General features: G+C 35.9%; 1 protein-coding gene across 2 annotated transcripts in view; it reads left to right on the top strand.

Moving 5' to 3' along the window:
* Positions 1 to 16,149, top strand: part of stat4 (signal transducer and activator of transcription 4) — a 17,020-nt gene extending 871 nt beyond the window's left edge. The window contains exons 2-24 of one of the 2 annotated variants that reach the window (XM_084420606.1): positions 101 to 235; positions 418 to 553; positions 3,130 to 3,228; positions 3,475 to 3,567; positions 3,664 to 3,742; positions 3,873 to 3,958; positions 4,213 to 4,364; positions 5,161 to 5,319; positions 5,486 to 5,578; positions 5,698 to 5,757; positions 7,613 to 7,633; positions 7,855 to 7,945; positions 8,389 to 8,430; positions 8,648 to 8,731; positions 9,446 to 9,544; positions 9,758 to 9,893; positions 10,059 to 10,111; positions 10,230 to 10,324; positions 10,578 to 10,714; positions 11,073 to 11,264; positions 11,833 to 11,878; positions 11,988 to 12,090; positions 15,359 to 16,149. In XM_084420606.1, coding sequence (XP_084276732.1) covers positions 108 to 235; positions 418 to 553; positions 3,130 to 3,228; positions 3,475 to 3,567; positions 3,664 to 3,742; positions 3,873 to 3,958; positions 4,213 to 4,364; positions 5,161 to 5,319; positions 5,486 to 5,578; positions 5,698 to 5,757; positions 7,613 to 7,633; positions 7,855 to 7,945; positions 8,389 to 8,430; positions 8,648 to 8,731; positions 9,446 to 9,544; positions 9,758 to 9,893; positions 10,059 to 10,111; positions 10,230 to 10,324; positions 10,578 to 10,714; positions 11,073 to 11,264; positions 11,833 to 11,878; positions 11,988 to 12,090; positions 15,359 to 15,373 — 2,199 coding nt within the window. In that variant the 5' untranslated portion in view covers positions 101 to 107 and the 3' untranslated portion in view covers positions 15,374 to 16,149. Of the gene's footprint in view, positions 1 to 100; positions 236 to 417; positions 554 to 3,129; positions 3,229 to 3,474; positions 3,568 to 3,663; positions 3,743 to 3,872; positions 3,959 to 4,212; positions 4,365 to 5,160; positions 5,320 to 5,485; positions 5,579 to 5,697; positions 5,758 to 7,612; positions 7,634 to 7,854; positions 7,946 to 8,385; positions 8,431 to 8,647; positions 8,732 to 9,445; positions 9,545 to 9,757; positions 9,894 to 10,058; positions 10,112 to 10,229; positions 10,325 to 10,577; positions 10,715 to 11,072; positions 11,265 to 11,832; positions 11,879 to 11,987; positions 12,091 to 15,358 lie in introns of both variants that reach the window. The other variant, XM_084420605.1, reaches the window with a different exon arrangement.

Raw genomic sequence — 16,149 nt, 5'->3', positions numbered from 1 at the left:
TATTTTTTATTTTTTTGATATATTACAATATATTTTCATTCATAGATTTATTTAAGTCTAAATCAAAATTAAATTCTATCCTTTTTGCTTTTCTTCCCAGCAACACAATGAGTCAATGGAAACAAATCCAGCAACTGGATATTAAGTTCCTCGAACAGGTGGACTTTTTTTATGATGACAACTTTCCAATGGAGCTGAGGCAGGTGCTGGCCAGCTGGATCGAAAGCCAAGATTGGTATGTGGATGTTTGTACATATTGATCAGAATTAGTGTTTTCAGTCACATTTTAATCTATCACAGAACATTCAATCTAAAATATTCTGATGCTCATAATACAAATGATATGTTTGTAACACAATTCCAGTGCATAAAGGTATTATGCCTCCTCCTAAAGCATTTTAATTTTCATCGCCACAGGGAAACAGCTTCAAACCATGAATCTATGGCTACTGTACTCTTCAATAACTTCCTCATTCAGCTGGAGAGACAGTGTTCTCAGGAGCAAAACTTTCTTCACAGGCACAACCTAAAACGAATATTTCATCAGATACAGGTAACAGATGCACATTGCCCTCCTGTTAATTTCCACCCGTCTGATGCAACATCATCATTTCCATTAAAGAAAGCATTTTTCTTGCCCTTTAAATTATAGTTGTTCATGAAAAGCGTAGTTTCGTTTAGTGATGCCTCCATGCCTATTTTTTTCTCACCTACTATGAGAAGTGAAAGAAAAGGAAAGTGCGCATATGTACTTGTGAAATGTTGATATGAATGTTTATTTAAATGCACAAATGGATGCTCATATTTTCTCTGTGATCATTTTGCAGGAAATAATCCATAATGCTAAATATTGAGATTTATAGTAATAGTCAACAAGCTAATTATATAACAATTATATATCTCAAGTAAACGTTAATTATAAATGATCATTTAAGTGCTGTATTCGGTTGTCAACGGATGCTTGTGTACTCAGATGTGGTTTCTGATAACTTTTCATGGACTTCAGTGGAAACAGTCCTATCCAAAATTTTGCACTGAGGTCACCTACCTCACGTAGAGTTTACCACATTTAGTAAGTGAGAATATTTTCCAGCAGTCTATACGCAATTGCTGACATGTACACTAAAACAAGATACTATTTTGATGTGTTGTTGCAAAGTCTTGAAAGGAAGTCTTGTAGGAAGACAACAAGAAAATTAGAGTAAAATCACTGACCGAAGCAAACTCTCAATGTATTTTCAGGCTGCTGAAGACATTCCATTCAATTGTGCAGAGTTTTCATGAGTGGGTGCTATGGGGATTTCTTAGTAGATAAATTCAAAGAAACTTCCACCGAAGAATCAAAGGTCGGGGGTTTCGCTTTGTTAAAAAAAAATTACATAGCTGTCTGTAACTGGTGTTGCTACCCCAAAACACAAAAATGACAGAGCACAGCGTGGGGAGACAGCATCTTTTTTTTTCTTATTTACATAGACTGTTTATAGGGAGGCTGCAAAAATGGTTGGGATTTTTTTTTTTTTTTAAACCTTTACAAATATCATCAATATTGCATGAAAAAAAAAGAACGTCTAGACGAAACACCCACAATATTTTTGGTCTAAAAACAGAAAAGTTCAAAAGAACTTGACAGATGATTATTATTTTCTGTACCATCTAACAAATGTCACTTAAACCCCTGAATGAATATGAAACTCTACAAAGTCTGTATTTCAAGGAAAAAAATCACTCAAAAATTAAAGTGCACTCTTCTAAAGCCATTTGTGTGATGACCAGACTAAAATAAGTTGATTTTCACTAGTCATTTTTCCCTCTGCCATATGCTGTCAAATCAGACATGGGACATTTAGACGTGTTGCATCAGGTTCATCATTAATTATGACATTAAACATAATTGCTTTTGTATCTCATGACTAAATGTCATTGATATCAAATCTGCTAAAAATCAAACCCATTCCTTAATTGGAAACAAAACAGACCTATATAACTTCATGCATTAGATTTTTGCCATGGTCTGTTTCATTTACATCAATGGTTATTCATTTTAACTTTCACTTTCCAAGATTACTTAACCCCTTGTTATGTCACATTCCCCATGATACATGATTCCTGTAAATGGGGTTGAGCGTTTACTGTCAGCCAATTATTTTTAGAACTTTAAATTCCACCTAAATGAAGTGGGTACTTAAATGTGGATATTAAAAACACTGACAAAAGCAAATTACAATAACTAGGTTAAACCTAGGTGCTAACCCTGAACCTACCCCTACCCCTAAACCTAACCTTAACCCTACCCAGTACTTTCTTAGGTAAGCACACTGTCAGTACACGTAAGTGCACGTGCTGTAAATTAAAGCTGCATTCAGTAACTTCGGGATTTCTTCGCTGTATTCTCGCTTTTTGCTCGCAGGTTTCTCTCTAGAGCTCCCCCCACAGCTTCGGAATAGATATTTGACAACACTGTTGTAAAAACTCGTTGGCTATTCTCAGACACCAGAGGCTAGTAGATCAACGACATCAAAGCAGATGGGACATTCTTTAAAACGTCTTCTTCATTCGGGTTCGAACAGCGTGAGGGAGCGCAATAATGACGGCATTTTAGCAGATTTCTTTTGGCCGCAAAGCAATTGTTTACATCGCGAGACCTGATATCACGCGATACTTCCTGACGCGGCGGCCCGCCGCCCCAAAGTTGCAAGTGCGTATTTTCCGCTCACGGGCACCAGGGGGGTGCGAAACGACCACCATTCAACCCGAAATAAGTATTATAACCATTCCAATGACTCCGAAGCTGTTCAGTTAAGGTAAAAAAAGTTACTTAGTTCACCTTTAAAGTGCAACTTCAAATTATGCTGTAGATCTCATTAATAATAAATGTTTAAAAGCTGTATTGATTGTTAACCTTTGCATAACAGCAATAAACCTCAATGGATAGCGATTCTACTCCTTTTTCCCCACTCAGAGTCCCACATTCTCCTGCTTTCCTCACATATTGCAGAAAACATTCCAGCTAATCAGACATCCACTGGATTATCCTTTTTCACATTAAAATGTAGTTTTACCAGTGTACGATGTAGCGTGAATAGAATTTCCGGTCTCATGTCAGTAAACGCTGTTGCATCACTCATTCAGGTTAAATACAAGGCGAATACCATTCACATGGCTGCCGTCATCTGTAACTGCCTGAGGGAAGAAAGACGCATCTTATCCACAGCCAGCATGCAGGAACAGGTATTGCCAACACAGATTTGACAAACAAAAACCACATTATACACATATTTGATTTCTGACCTTTGATAATGCAGAACCTTAATAGTCTATTTCTTATTCGATGTCATGTCATCACGTTTCTTTGTTTTTAAACCTAAACTTTTGTATATTCTCCAGGTTAAAATTGTTGAATCCCAGATTTTCCATGCGGACCTCACTGTAGATTTTGATCTACTGTTTTTCATGTTTCCATTTCATTAATGGCAGGGACCACTGGAGAAGTCATTGCAAAACTCAGCCGCTTTGGAGAAGCAGAAAGTTCTTGACAACAAAGTGGCAGTGATTAGAAGCAGCGTTCAGGTAGTTCACGTTTAGTATTATCATCACAGACATGGTTTAGGTTTATGAAAAAAGTGCATGCATGACATGTGGAATTATTCAAACACGCTCTATCAGATGCTGGACCAGGCTGTGAAGTATCTTGAAGACATGCAGGATGATTTTGACTTTCGCTACAAAACGCTCCAACTTCGAGGTGAGCCGTCGCATGACCATCATAACTTCAGAATGTGTTCCAAAAATGCCTCCATCCTGCCGTTTTATGATATAATATAGCAAATAATATGAGAGATGGTTTTTGAAATACATCTTCTAAAATTCTGTAGATCCAGTTGAGAGGAACTCTTTGTCCATGAAGCAAGAAGTCACTACACTTCAGGAAATACTGAATCGCCTGGATTTCAAAAGAAAGGCAAGTGTTTCTCTAGGCTGTTATTACTCTTTTCTGTGTTTCTCTTCACAACCATTTCCTCTTCTTCTCGTTTGTCAAAGGTATTGTTTATATAGATTGTTTCGCACTTTCAGAAGTACCGTGGGTACTTCCTGCCTCAGAGGGGTGGTTTGAGAGATTTTCACACGTCTTTGCTCAGATGTGTGCATTGTTGTTGGCTGGTCATTGTTTAACTGTTTAACTATTGGTTTTTGCTCTTTGTTGTACCTTTGCAGGAGATTTTGTCAAAGATCGCAGATGTTATAAAAGAAATCGATGCCCTGATTTCCTCCCAGCTTAACCCTGAACTTAAGGAATGGAAACGGAGGCAGCAGATCGCCTGCATCGGAGGACCGGTTCTGATAGGACTGGACCAGCTCCAGAACTGGTATGACGCTATATAAATATAGAGAAATATAATAAAAAGAAATAATATAATATTTCTGTTATTGTTCTGTTCTGATGTTTAATATAGATTTTTTAAATGTTGTCATACTAAAAAGTCTGTCACAGTGCTCAATGTAAAGACAAGCTCAATGTAAAGACAAGGAGGAAGTAAAACTGCAAGAGATTTGGAGTTTGAAGGCATGTACACTACCGTTCAAAAGTTTGGTGTCAGTTTTTTATACTTATATTAAGCATTATGCATTAAAAATTGACCAAAAGTGACAGTAAAGATGTCTACAATGTAATAAAGATTTCTATCTTGAAAAAATGTCATGGTTTACAAAAAATGTAAAGCAGCTGCTGTTTTCAACATTAATAATATTAAGAAATATTTCTTAAAGCACCAAATCAGCATATCAGAATGATTTCTGAAGAATCATGTGACACCGAAGACTGGAATAATGATGCTGAAATTCCAGAAAATCAGCTTTGCATCACAGGAATAAATTACTTTAGAAATTGTAATAATATTTCACAATATTACTGTTTTTACTGTATTAGCCTTGGTCAGCATTAGAGACTGCTTTCATAAACATAAAAAAAATCTTACAGTCTCCAAACTTTTTAAACGGAAGTCTTTCTAGGTGGTTTCTTAGGTTTTCTGAACGCTTGCTAGGCAGTTTCTGGAGTATTGTGGCTGGTTTCTAGGGTGTTGTTATGGTGTTACAGTTTTATGGTTGCAAGTAGATTAGGACCTTTTAATCAAACCTAATGTTAATGTGATATCACTTTTACAGGTTTACCCTGACAGCCCAGAGTCTGTTCCAGATTAAAAGGCAGCTGGACAAACTGGGCGAGCTGATTCTGAAAGTCACTTACGAGAGCGATCCAATCCCTCTCCAGAGACCTCAGATGGAGGAGCAAGTCAAATACCTCATCTACCACCTCATTAAAAGGTACAATTTAGGGAAACACATTACATTTATTTACAACTAAGGCACAACAATTCACTTTGGGATTATAGTGGCATAAAAACGTTAAACTCAATGAATGAGAACAATAGAAAAGGATGTGCTTGGATGATCAGGAGGCCTGAATAATCTTTCCTGGTCATGTTTGCAGCTCCTTTGTGGTGGAGAAGCAGCCCTGCATGCCTACACACCCTCAGAAACCTCTAATCATCAAAACACAGGTGCAGTTTACCACCAAGGTCAGGTATGAACCACAGCCTCCTCCAAACTCTTCATGTAAACAAGTCTAACTTCGCAACGAGTCGACTGCCTTTAGTCAAACACAAATATTGCCCATTTAAGTTCACTTTTTTTTCTTTTTAGATTGCTGGTTAAGTTACCTGAGGTGGATTATCAACTCAAAGTCAAGACAACATTCGATAAGTATGTTTCCTGAATTATGTCTACATTTTATCTTGAAAACCTGGGTCATTCATATTATGCAATACTTTTTCAACCCAACTTATTAAAAAGAAATATACTGGTGCTGTAATATGAGGAAATATTTCTGTAAAAGGGTAAAGTGTTGAGTCTTAAAGAAATATAATCTGGTCAAGATCAGACACTTAAACAATATTTATAACTTGTTTACTTACACAATGTATTTATATTTTTAGTTTTTTTACTCTTATGTAGCATATTGATATTATCATATAGATTTCTGTTATTTTTATTATACAGCATGGAATGTTTTAGAGTGAAATAAACCATCTAATGTCAGAAAACACCACATTATTCATCATAATATTTACTGAGGTTTGTTCTGTTGCTTTCCTACCACATATGATGTCACTTCCTGGAGAATGATGTCAATGAACTCAGGTGCCTTTAGTTGAAGAATAATACATTGTATATATGTTCATTATATAAATAGATCACTTAGTTAGCCTCAACATAGATTCATTAACAACTGAGACAAAACTCAAAACTATATATAATCTATAAAAAGCAATATTCAATATTTCCCAAGACAAAATGCTTTCTTTACTTTATTTTGATTAGATATAAAAAAAAAACTGGAATGTTTCTTAGACATTAATGCTGCACATTACAAAAGTTATAACATCCACTCAAACCAAAGTACCTGTAGTGAAATTATTGAAGATAAATTCCTTAAAATAATCATAATCCCTAATCTTTTTAATTTTTTTATTAATTTATTTGACAGGGACAATGGACAGTAAGAAACTGTCCCAGAATTAGCTACAGAGCTAAATTTCATCTCCAGTCCTTGGGCAGAAAGTACCAAATCACATTACACACAATGTAATATCCCACAAGAAAAAAATATACGACACATTTTCTATCAATTAACAATAAATACAACAATATTACTACCAAAAAATCTCAATATACATCCTATAAAATCACATAATATTACAAAAATCAATCCCCCATAATTATAAAACCTTGACAAAACAAGAGTATTTAATGATTACAGACCTGACTCCTTTTTAACCACATTTTCAAATGCAGCTTGAACTGTGTCAAAGTATGACATTGTCTAATTGGTAAGTTATTCCAGTTTTTAACAGAAAAAGCTGATCGACCAAACTCAGTTACTCTAAAATGTGCTTCACAGGCACCTCTTGATGAAGCCCTTGTTTGTCTTGTGTTTTCTCTACGTGAAGCAACAAATGCTTTTAAAGGAGGAGGTGCAAGATCATTTACAATTTTATACATTAAACAACAATTGTAAAATATAATAAAATTGTCAAAAGTAAAGAAATTGTGCTTTTGGATTATAAGACAATGATGGTATCTAATAGGTTTCTTGTCAAATGCCTTTAGAGCACGTTTGTATAAGGTATGTAAAGGTCTGAGAGTAGATTTTCCTGATTGTGACCGTGAAGTAATACAATAAGAACAATGAGGAAAAAATCAAAGAATGCAAATAAATTCTTGCAGTGAAAGTTGACTCCGTATAAATTTAAAGAATTTAAATTTATATGATAAATTTATATTATATTAAAATAATATGAATTCCATCATTAAAATTGTGAAATATATATTACGACACACAGTATATGATAGGGACATGAAAAAGTACTGCACACTAGGTATAACCCACATATTATGATCGCTATAATCATTAATCATCAATAGCATAACCTATACTCTTTCTTACATTTACAATCAAGTCTGTTTCAAAATCATTTTTGCAAGCAATGTTTGTATGACAGGTGTGTTTAGCCCAAAGTGACCATGTTTTTCTACCCTTTTCTATTTGTGTGTGCAGAGACCTTCCGCCAGGCAAAGTGTGAGTGCACTCAACCTCAAAGAGAAGAAGCAACTTCCTGTTGTTTATTCAGGCCGAATCTCAATATGAGTTTTTCAGCCATGTGTGGGGGGAGGGAGACAGCAATGCTTTACAAGCTAAATTCTGTAGAATACATAGTGGGTTACTGTAATTAACAGTACTGAGGAAATTGTGACTAAACAGAAAATATCATAATTAACATTACTGATATTTCCTTATAGGAACAGACAGTTCTTCATCCTCACCAACAACACCAAAGTGATGGATGTTGAGGAGTCGACTGGCTGCCTTTCTGTAGAGTTCAGGCATCTGGTACTTCACTCTGAATTCTAGCACATGATATCAAGAGCAATATGATTTATTATGAGACTTTCTATTAAATTATTAGTTCACCCACTGTGGGAAAGTAAATGAGTCATTATTTACTCACCCTCATGTTGTTCCAAACCCATATGCTGATGCTGTTTTCCGTGAAACATAAAAGGAGAAATTGTGAAGCTTTTATTCCATACAAGGACAGTTTGTTGTAACCATGGTTCCAAAAAGTGAATAACTCACATAAATGGCGTTCTTTTTCTTTTCTTTTTTTTTCTTTGTTGAGCTTAAAATTGTGTTGCCACTATAAACTACTGTCCAAATGAGCTGTGTGAAAATGAACATGAGGGTGTAAAAAAAAAAAAAAAAGTACATTTTTTTTGGTGAACTGTGCCTTTAAGAGGGAAGTTGTTTCATGATGTCTTTGTGTTCTGCAGCAGCTGAAAGAGAGAAAGTGTCCTACCGGAGGAAAAGGAAATGAGGTAAGAAAGACTGCAGTGTCTCTTACAGAGGCCCATTTTTTTATTCTTAAAAGTCCTACGTAATGCCTTATGTCTTGTTATGAGATGTTTTTGTCGTGTTGTTAGTCGATGTGGAATGCACCATCCTGCCAAGTGCCAACAGAGGGCAGCCTCACACTGACTGTATATTCTTGATCTTGGCATTGAAGTGTAACAGTACTGCGTTTCTTTATTACAGGGTCCCCTGTCAGTAACAGAGGAGTTACACTCACTCAACTTTGAGGCCATGCTGATGTTACAGGGCCTGGATATTGATCTTGAGGTGTGTGTGATTCATGTGATGTATAAATCTCAATTAAATTTTTTTTACCCATGTGACTGTTTTTGTGGTCCAGGGTCAAACACACACACATTACATATATATGTATAAAATATGATATATAATATATATATGATATAAAACCATGCCTTATATATATATATATATATATATTCATATTCATGCCTTAGAAATTTTACACTTAGAAAAATACACTTAAAATATAAAGCAAAGTTGAATTTCCAGTCTTCAGTGTCACTTGATCCCTCATAAATATATTTTTATGGAAACTGTTATATATTTTTTTCAGGATTCTTTGATGAATAGAAAGTTCAAAATGACATTTGAAACAGAAATATTTTACTACTATAGCCATACTTAGATATTTTTATTAAAGTCAAGTCAGTTTTAATGGTATATTGTATTTCTCAATGTTCATCACTTTACAGGAAAATATGTAGGAGTAGTTGTATTTAAAGTTTCATTGAAAATTATGACTCATAGGGTTAGGGTTAGGGTTAGGTTTTTGTCTGTAATGTTTTATTTATATAGATTCATAAATTACATGTTTTATCAATTATTACATGACAATTTACAATTCTGACAAGAACAGCTGTAATGGGCATGGGAAATAAGTGTGCTAATACAATGCTTTTATGGTCTTTTTTGTTATTAACCATAATACCGCTTACTTGGTTTATATTTTTTCCTGTGCAGACGTGCTCCCTGCCACTGGTGGTCATCTCCAATGTCAGTCAGCTTCCAGGGGGCTGGGCCTCCGTCATGTGGTACAACCTGCTTACTGACGACCCTAAGGTGGGCTTCTCAAAGTTCTGATGCAGATGCAAATGAATGGATATCTAGACTTAAAGTATCTTGTCCAGAGCTTGCAGCACTTGGTAGAAACATGGTTACGGTCTGCATGTGGTCTAGTGTTGTATTATATGACTAAAAGAACTAGAGGTCATAGTTTTAATCAGTGACCAGACTTGACTTAGAGTACTATTTGAACTTCTCTGACATGTTTAGAACCTTGGGTTCTTCGGTAACCCTTTGCGGGCAAGTTGGAGCCAACTCTCTGAGGTGCTCAGCTGGCAGTTCTCAAGTTTTGCAGGCCGAGGACTCAACAAGGAGCAGCTTAACATGCTGGGAGATAAACTTCTGGGTATGTTTTTATAAACATGTTGGATTATTATGATATTATAGTATATTATCTATAATTTTATGTCATTGTCAGCTGCTTTACACTGTGTTCCGTTTTTCCCCTTTAGTTTTATTGTGAACAAATTTTTGCCTCCATCTAAACAGTGTTTTGTAATTGTTTCTGAAGGTCAACACGCTTCTTTTAATGACTGCCAGGTTTCTTGGTCCAAGTTCTGGAAGGTAATATTGAATAAATATTATATTCTCTTGTTATGTTCAAATTGTACTTGAGCATCATGAAAAGCACAACAATATAAATCCAATGTTTTTTTTTGTTGTTTTTTTCTGTTGCTCTCAGGAAAACATCCCTGGCAAATCATTTAGTTTTTGGCTGTGGCTAGACTCTATCCTGGACCTTATTAAGAAACATTTACTTCCTGTTTGGATTGATGGGTCAGTGGCCTAATCTTCTTGCATGATAAATGGAACACATAATAGTTCTGTTATTCTAATAACCATGCAATACATTAATACAACTATTGGGTAAACTACTTTAAATTAGGTTGAACTGTTTTAACCAAATATATTAATCAGTATATTTATAAATGAGAGATCTTTTGATTAATCTGCCATTCTGGATTAATTTGTTGCTCTTTGCAAAACTTCTTTCTGCTTCTCAATGAATTCTGCTGTTTTTGGTTGTCAGTTACATAATGGGATTTGTGAGTAAAGAGATGGAACGCGCCTTATTGAAGGAGAAGAAGCCAGGGACATTCCTGCTACGCTTTAGCGAAAGTCACCTTGGAGGAATCACCTTCACCTGGGTTGAGCAGGATGAAAATGGTTTGTTTTTCTGCTATATATTATGTTTGAATGACCATATTCACAGGTAGGAGACATGATGTCACAGGTGTCCAGTTGTAAAACAAAGATAGTAACACAAAACAAGTTCCACGCAGTGAACAGTTAAAATGTTCTGTTTGCAAGCCCACCCAGTTCAGGAACTCGTGCCAAGTTAAGCAGTTGTTATCCAAGTGATATCCTCACTGGGATTTGCTGAGGGAAATTCCACCCTTGGAGTTGTTCCAAAATTTAGAAGATGCCTTTTATCTTATAGCTACAATTCAAGTGTCCTTATTTTAATTTGTCTTTGTTGTATTGTCTTAATTGTAATATGTTTTTACATGTATTCTGCCCACAGGAGACCCAAAGTTCATCTCTGTAGAGCCGTACACGAAAAACCGTCTCAACGCCTTGCCCATTGCTGATATAATACGGGACTATAAGGTCATTGCAGATGGTGTTGTCCCAGAGAATCCTCTGAAGTTCCTTTACCCCGACATCCCGAAGGACGAGGCTTTTGGAAAACATTACAATAGCCAGCAAAACAAAGGTTAGATGTCTATAAACTTTATCTGGTTTATAATATTACACTGTGTTCCATATTTTGTGTACAGCCCTGTTACTGTTTCTCCATCAGAAAAAATGAAAACATTCTGAACAGTTGTGACACGCCTAAGAAATGGCAGGAAGGCTCAGGAAATCTTTATATAATCTCATTATCTACTGTAAGGGTGGTTTGCCTACAGAGGTTCAGGCTGCAGGATGGCAGAAAACATTATAAGCACGATGGTAGAAAACTGTACATTTCTTGTCTAGGCCACTGGAGTGTTTCATTTTATTTATGTTTAATACACTTTTTTTTCTATTGAATGTTAATGTTTACTTTATGTATTTTGTTAGAAAATTATAGTCACACAAATCAAAGTTTTATACTGTACTTGTGTTTAAAGTTGAAAACCATTCATTATAATTAGCTCATTTAATATTTTATTTAATATTTAATTAAGGTTAAGCACCTCTTTTTTAACTATATTTGTGGAAAGTGCGCAGTTGTAGAAAGATTAGAAATAGCATATGCTAAAATGCAGTTTTTTTATTGTTGTTTTTCCCTTTTCCAGTTTGTCCTTACATTCAGACACAGTTAGTTCCAATTTCCCGTCGGAAGTGAGTATCTTCATTTCTTTCAGATTAATATTTAATTTTATAATTTGTTGTCTCTCGGTGTTGTATGATTGTATGAACTGATACTAATGATTTTCTTTTACTTTCTCAGTGGTCCAGTCCAACATGCATGTTCCTCTCCTGAACCTCCGATGTCTCCTGGAATGTTTGAAATTATCACCCAGCACCTCAGTCCCTTTGAGTTTGAAAGCGCTGTAAATATAATTTTTTACATATTTAAAAACTATATATATATATATATATATTAGTGCTATCAATCGATTTAAAAAAATGAACTAATTAATTGCTTATTTTTCTGTAATTAGTCATGATTGATCGCACCTAACATTAAAGTTTTGAATACATTTTTAAATTGTAATAGTTTTACAGTTGAAGGTGCAATAGGTGATTCTCTACAGAAAGATTTTTTGTTATACTGGTTGAAAGTCTCCTCATATCCTGATAGCAATCACTATGTTAAATGGTCTAAATGTGTTTTTATAAATATATATTGGCTGTGGAAGGCATAGGACCATAAAATGTAAATCCAATCATTATATTCGGTCCGAATGAAATAATACAATGTCCTACCTGCCTGTCAGGGTTTGTTTTTACATACCTTCACGCACCCTGTTCACGCAGACATCATACGTCATCAGCGCGTTTCGCGCTATAAAGATTTAGACAGATGTTGATCATGGAGCACCGCAAACAAACAGCAGCCGCCATTTACAGTTCCTCCAAAACAACGAGCGTATGCTGCGTTCACGCCATAACTACCGTAATTAAGAGATGGCAACCCGTGACGCTCCAACCGGAGCTGTTCATGTCCTCGCACATTTGAATTATGCGTTTCCATATCAACACCGCAATGAATCTGCAGAAGTCAGGTGGTACTGGTCAGAGTTCTCCAAGTTGTTTACGTTCATTTTTATTGTTATTTTATGTGCTTTGAGACATGAGGTAGTTTAACGCCGTCTCTTGTGACCCTTTGCTGAGAGCAGATGTGTGTGTGTGCCTTCATGTGTTGTGGAGGAAGCAGATGTGTGTGTGTGTGCCTTCATGTGTTGTGGAGGAGGCATGGTTTGGACGGCGATTTGCAGGGAGGGTGGGATCGTATGCTTTCAATGCTAGCAGGCTAACATTAGCATTTCCCAAATCACCTACTGCACCTTTAAGGCCCTTGCACACCGAGTCCGAAATTATCGCATGCGTTTTTTCGCATTCGTGATTCGGTGGCTCTGAATTGTCAAAACACCATTCAAAATGCTTGCTACGGATGCGAAAAACGCAGAAAATTACGCGAACCTTATTCGAATTTTTCTTTTGACGGAGGAAAGTTTCGGAGGCAGTGTGCAAGCGTGATTGACATAACGTGAGGTCGTATTTATTTTTTAACGTGCGAAAATTTCGGACGCGAATTTTGGACTCAGTGTGCAAGGGCCTATAATCTCCAAATTAATGTAGAAACAACATAAAAGCAGTATTTTAAATATTTGATCTAACAGGTAGGAAATATACAGAAATTAAATAAAGTTACTTCACGGTTCCTCACTGCATAAATTATACATTTATTGTAGATTAATACTTATTAAAGCTACAGAAGTTATTCAGTCAAGAGTAGTAAGTGATTTTCTCTGATTTCTTTTTTTTTTCCTTTGTCTTTTGTTCTTTGATTTACAACCCCATTTCCAGAAAAGTTGGAACATTTTGTAAAATGCACTAAAATTCACAATCTGTGATTCGTTAATTATCTTGAACCTTTTTTTAACTGACAAAAGTGTAAAGAAAAGTTTTCCAATGTTTTCACTGATCAACATAATTGTATTTTGTAAATATAAAAAAGTTTGATATTGATGGCTGCGACACACTACAAAAAAGTTGGGACAGAGGCAAAAATAAAAGTGAAAAGATTATAAAGGTTAGATTATCCAACTCTTTTGAAACAGTCCACAATGAGTAGGTGACTTGGTAATAGGTGATGGTATCATGTTTGGGTGAAAAAGGAGCTTCTCAGTCTTTTTCACTGAACAAAGTCTGACGCTGCATTAAGGAATGCCACTTGAATCTCTGTTACGCAAAGAGAAAGCTATACATCAGTTCTATGCGGAGATGCCGGCGAGTCCTCTGGGCCCGAGCTCATCTCAGATGGTCTAAAACACAGTGGAAGTGTGTGCTGTGGTCAGATGACTCCATGTTTCAGCTTGTTTTTGGGAAAAACAGACATCGAGTTCTCAGTCTCAAAGACGACAGGGACCATCCAGATTTTCATCAGTGACAAGTGCAAAAGCAAACATTTGTCATGGTATGGGTTGCATCAGTGCAAACGGCATGGGTGACTTGCATTTGTGTGATGTGGAGGCATATATTTGCATTATACAGAGACAGAAACTGCCATCAAGATGGCACCTTTCCTGGGAAGCAAGACAATGCCAGGCCTCATTCTTTCTGCACATGCTAAAACTGAGTGGTTTCTAGTCACTCTACACTAGAGTGGATGTGTCTGACTGCCTGCAGTCCAGCTCTGTCTCTTATTGAAAATGTATGAACCATCATGAAAAGGAGAATCAGACAATGACGACCACGGACTGTTGAGCAGCTGTCTTGTATCAGACAAGATTGGGCGAAAATTCCACTTGCAAAACTTCAGCAATTAGTATCCTCAATTCCCAAATGATTAAAAAGTGTAATTAAAAGGAGAGGTGATGTGACACAGTGGTAAACGTGCCTCTGTACCAACTTTTGTGGAGTGTGTTGCAGCCATCGAAATCAAAACTTGTTTATATTTACAAAATAAAATTAAGTTGGTCAATGAAAACATTTGAAATATTTTCTTAAGTTAAATAAAGGTTCAAGAGAATTAACAAATCACAGATTCTAGATTTGATTGCATTTTACAAAATGTCCCAACTATTCTGGAAATGGGGTTGTACGTGAATGGCAGACATCACAGCTGCAGGTTTATTTGGAGATCTGAAGATCTGAAGCACATGACGCGGATCTGACACATATCCCATGGCCTCACAGCTCTTTACAGTCATTTAAGACTTTGTTTAACTAATTTAAGACTGTGCTTCCGAGGATACTCGACAAAGCGGGCATTTTGGCATACGTTTGTGTGTTTTTGTCTGTTCAAGCGCGAAAGAAATGTGCGCTGTCTGAAGAGGCTTTCTGTGCGCACAAGTCATGTGTGTGTCACACAGACAGGAGATTCACGGACAGCACGCCAGTACAGATTTAACTTCTTTTTTTCCTCTAATCGCGCTTGAATCCCTAACTGTACCCCTAACTGTGCATTTTCAAACCCATAAAATTTTAATTCAATATGGTTTTTCAGGCTGTTGCTCAGAACCGTATCTTGTGGGTAATTTGGGGCTGTCACTAATAAGCAAAACATAACTGTTTAAGCATCTATATATTTAAGAAAAGCAAACTAACATAATCAGAAAATGACATGACACGTTTTTCTTGTTTACATTGCAGATGAATTCACCGTAGAAAGGGCAACAACCAGATTTCGCTCAGATACAAGATTTTGGATGGGTTCGAAGCTTTCCATCTCTGTATTCTGGTTTCTTTTGCCATTCTTAAAGTCCCCCTGTGGTGAAAATCACGTTTTTAATGTTGTTTATATGTATATGTGTTGTTTTTAATATGCTTTGAGACAAACCATGTACAAATGCACAAGTCAACACCATTGCTGAGTATTTTCTCCTTAAAACTGCAGTGAACCAAAGACAGTCTCAAAAACGCGGTTTGAAATCGCTGGTGTTTCTGACGTCACAAACTACCTTGTAACCAATCAGGTCAACGTGTGATCGTCAACGAGTCAATCTCTGAGCTGGTGTGAGTGAGTGGAGGCGGGGGCCAATTTGCATATTCATGGCTAGGCTGTAGAGTTATATTCAAGAGGTTTTAAGGCATGAAGAATTTTATAGACTTTTAAATATATAACTTTGGTGATCAAAGATGAGTTTTAAGGGATACAATTATTGACTACAGGGGGACTTTTTTTCTGGCTCTATGCCACTAAAAAACATAATTTCTCTCCCTTTGATTTGCTGAGTGTATATTCCAAAATACTGTCAATATGAAAATGTATCAGATGTACTATTCATTGTATTATTCAAGTTCTAGTTAAGTATCTGTGAAATTCAGATTTAACTAAACATAACTGCCTAACATTATACCCATTATACAGTTTATGTATATATTATGACAAACTTGTTGTTGCTATAGTATTTTTTGTTTTTTTAATAAAAATTTTTATGGTA

This window comes from Rutilus rutilus (assembly GCF_951802725.1).
Source record: "Rutilus rutilus genome assembly, chromosome: 10".
NCBI classification, from domain to species: Eukaryota; Metazoa; Chordata; class Actinopteri; order Cypriniformes; family Leuciscidae; genus Rutilus; species Rutilus rutilus.
This window is presented reverse-complemented; position numbering and strand designations above follow the sequence as displayed.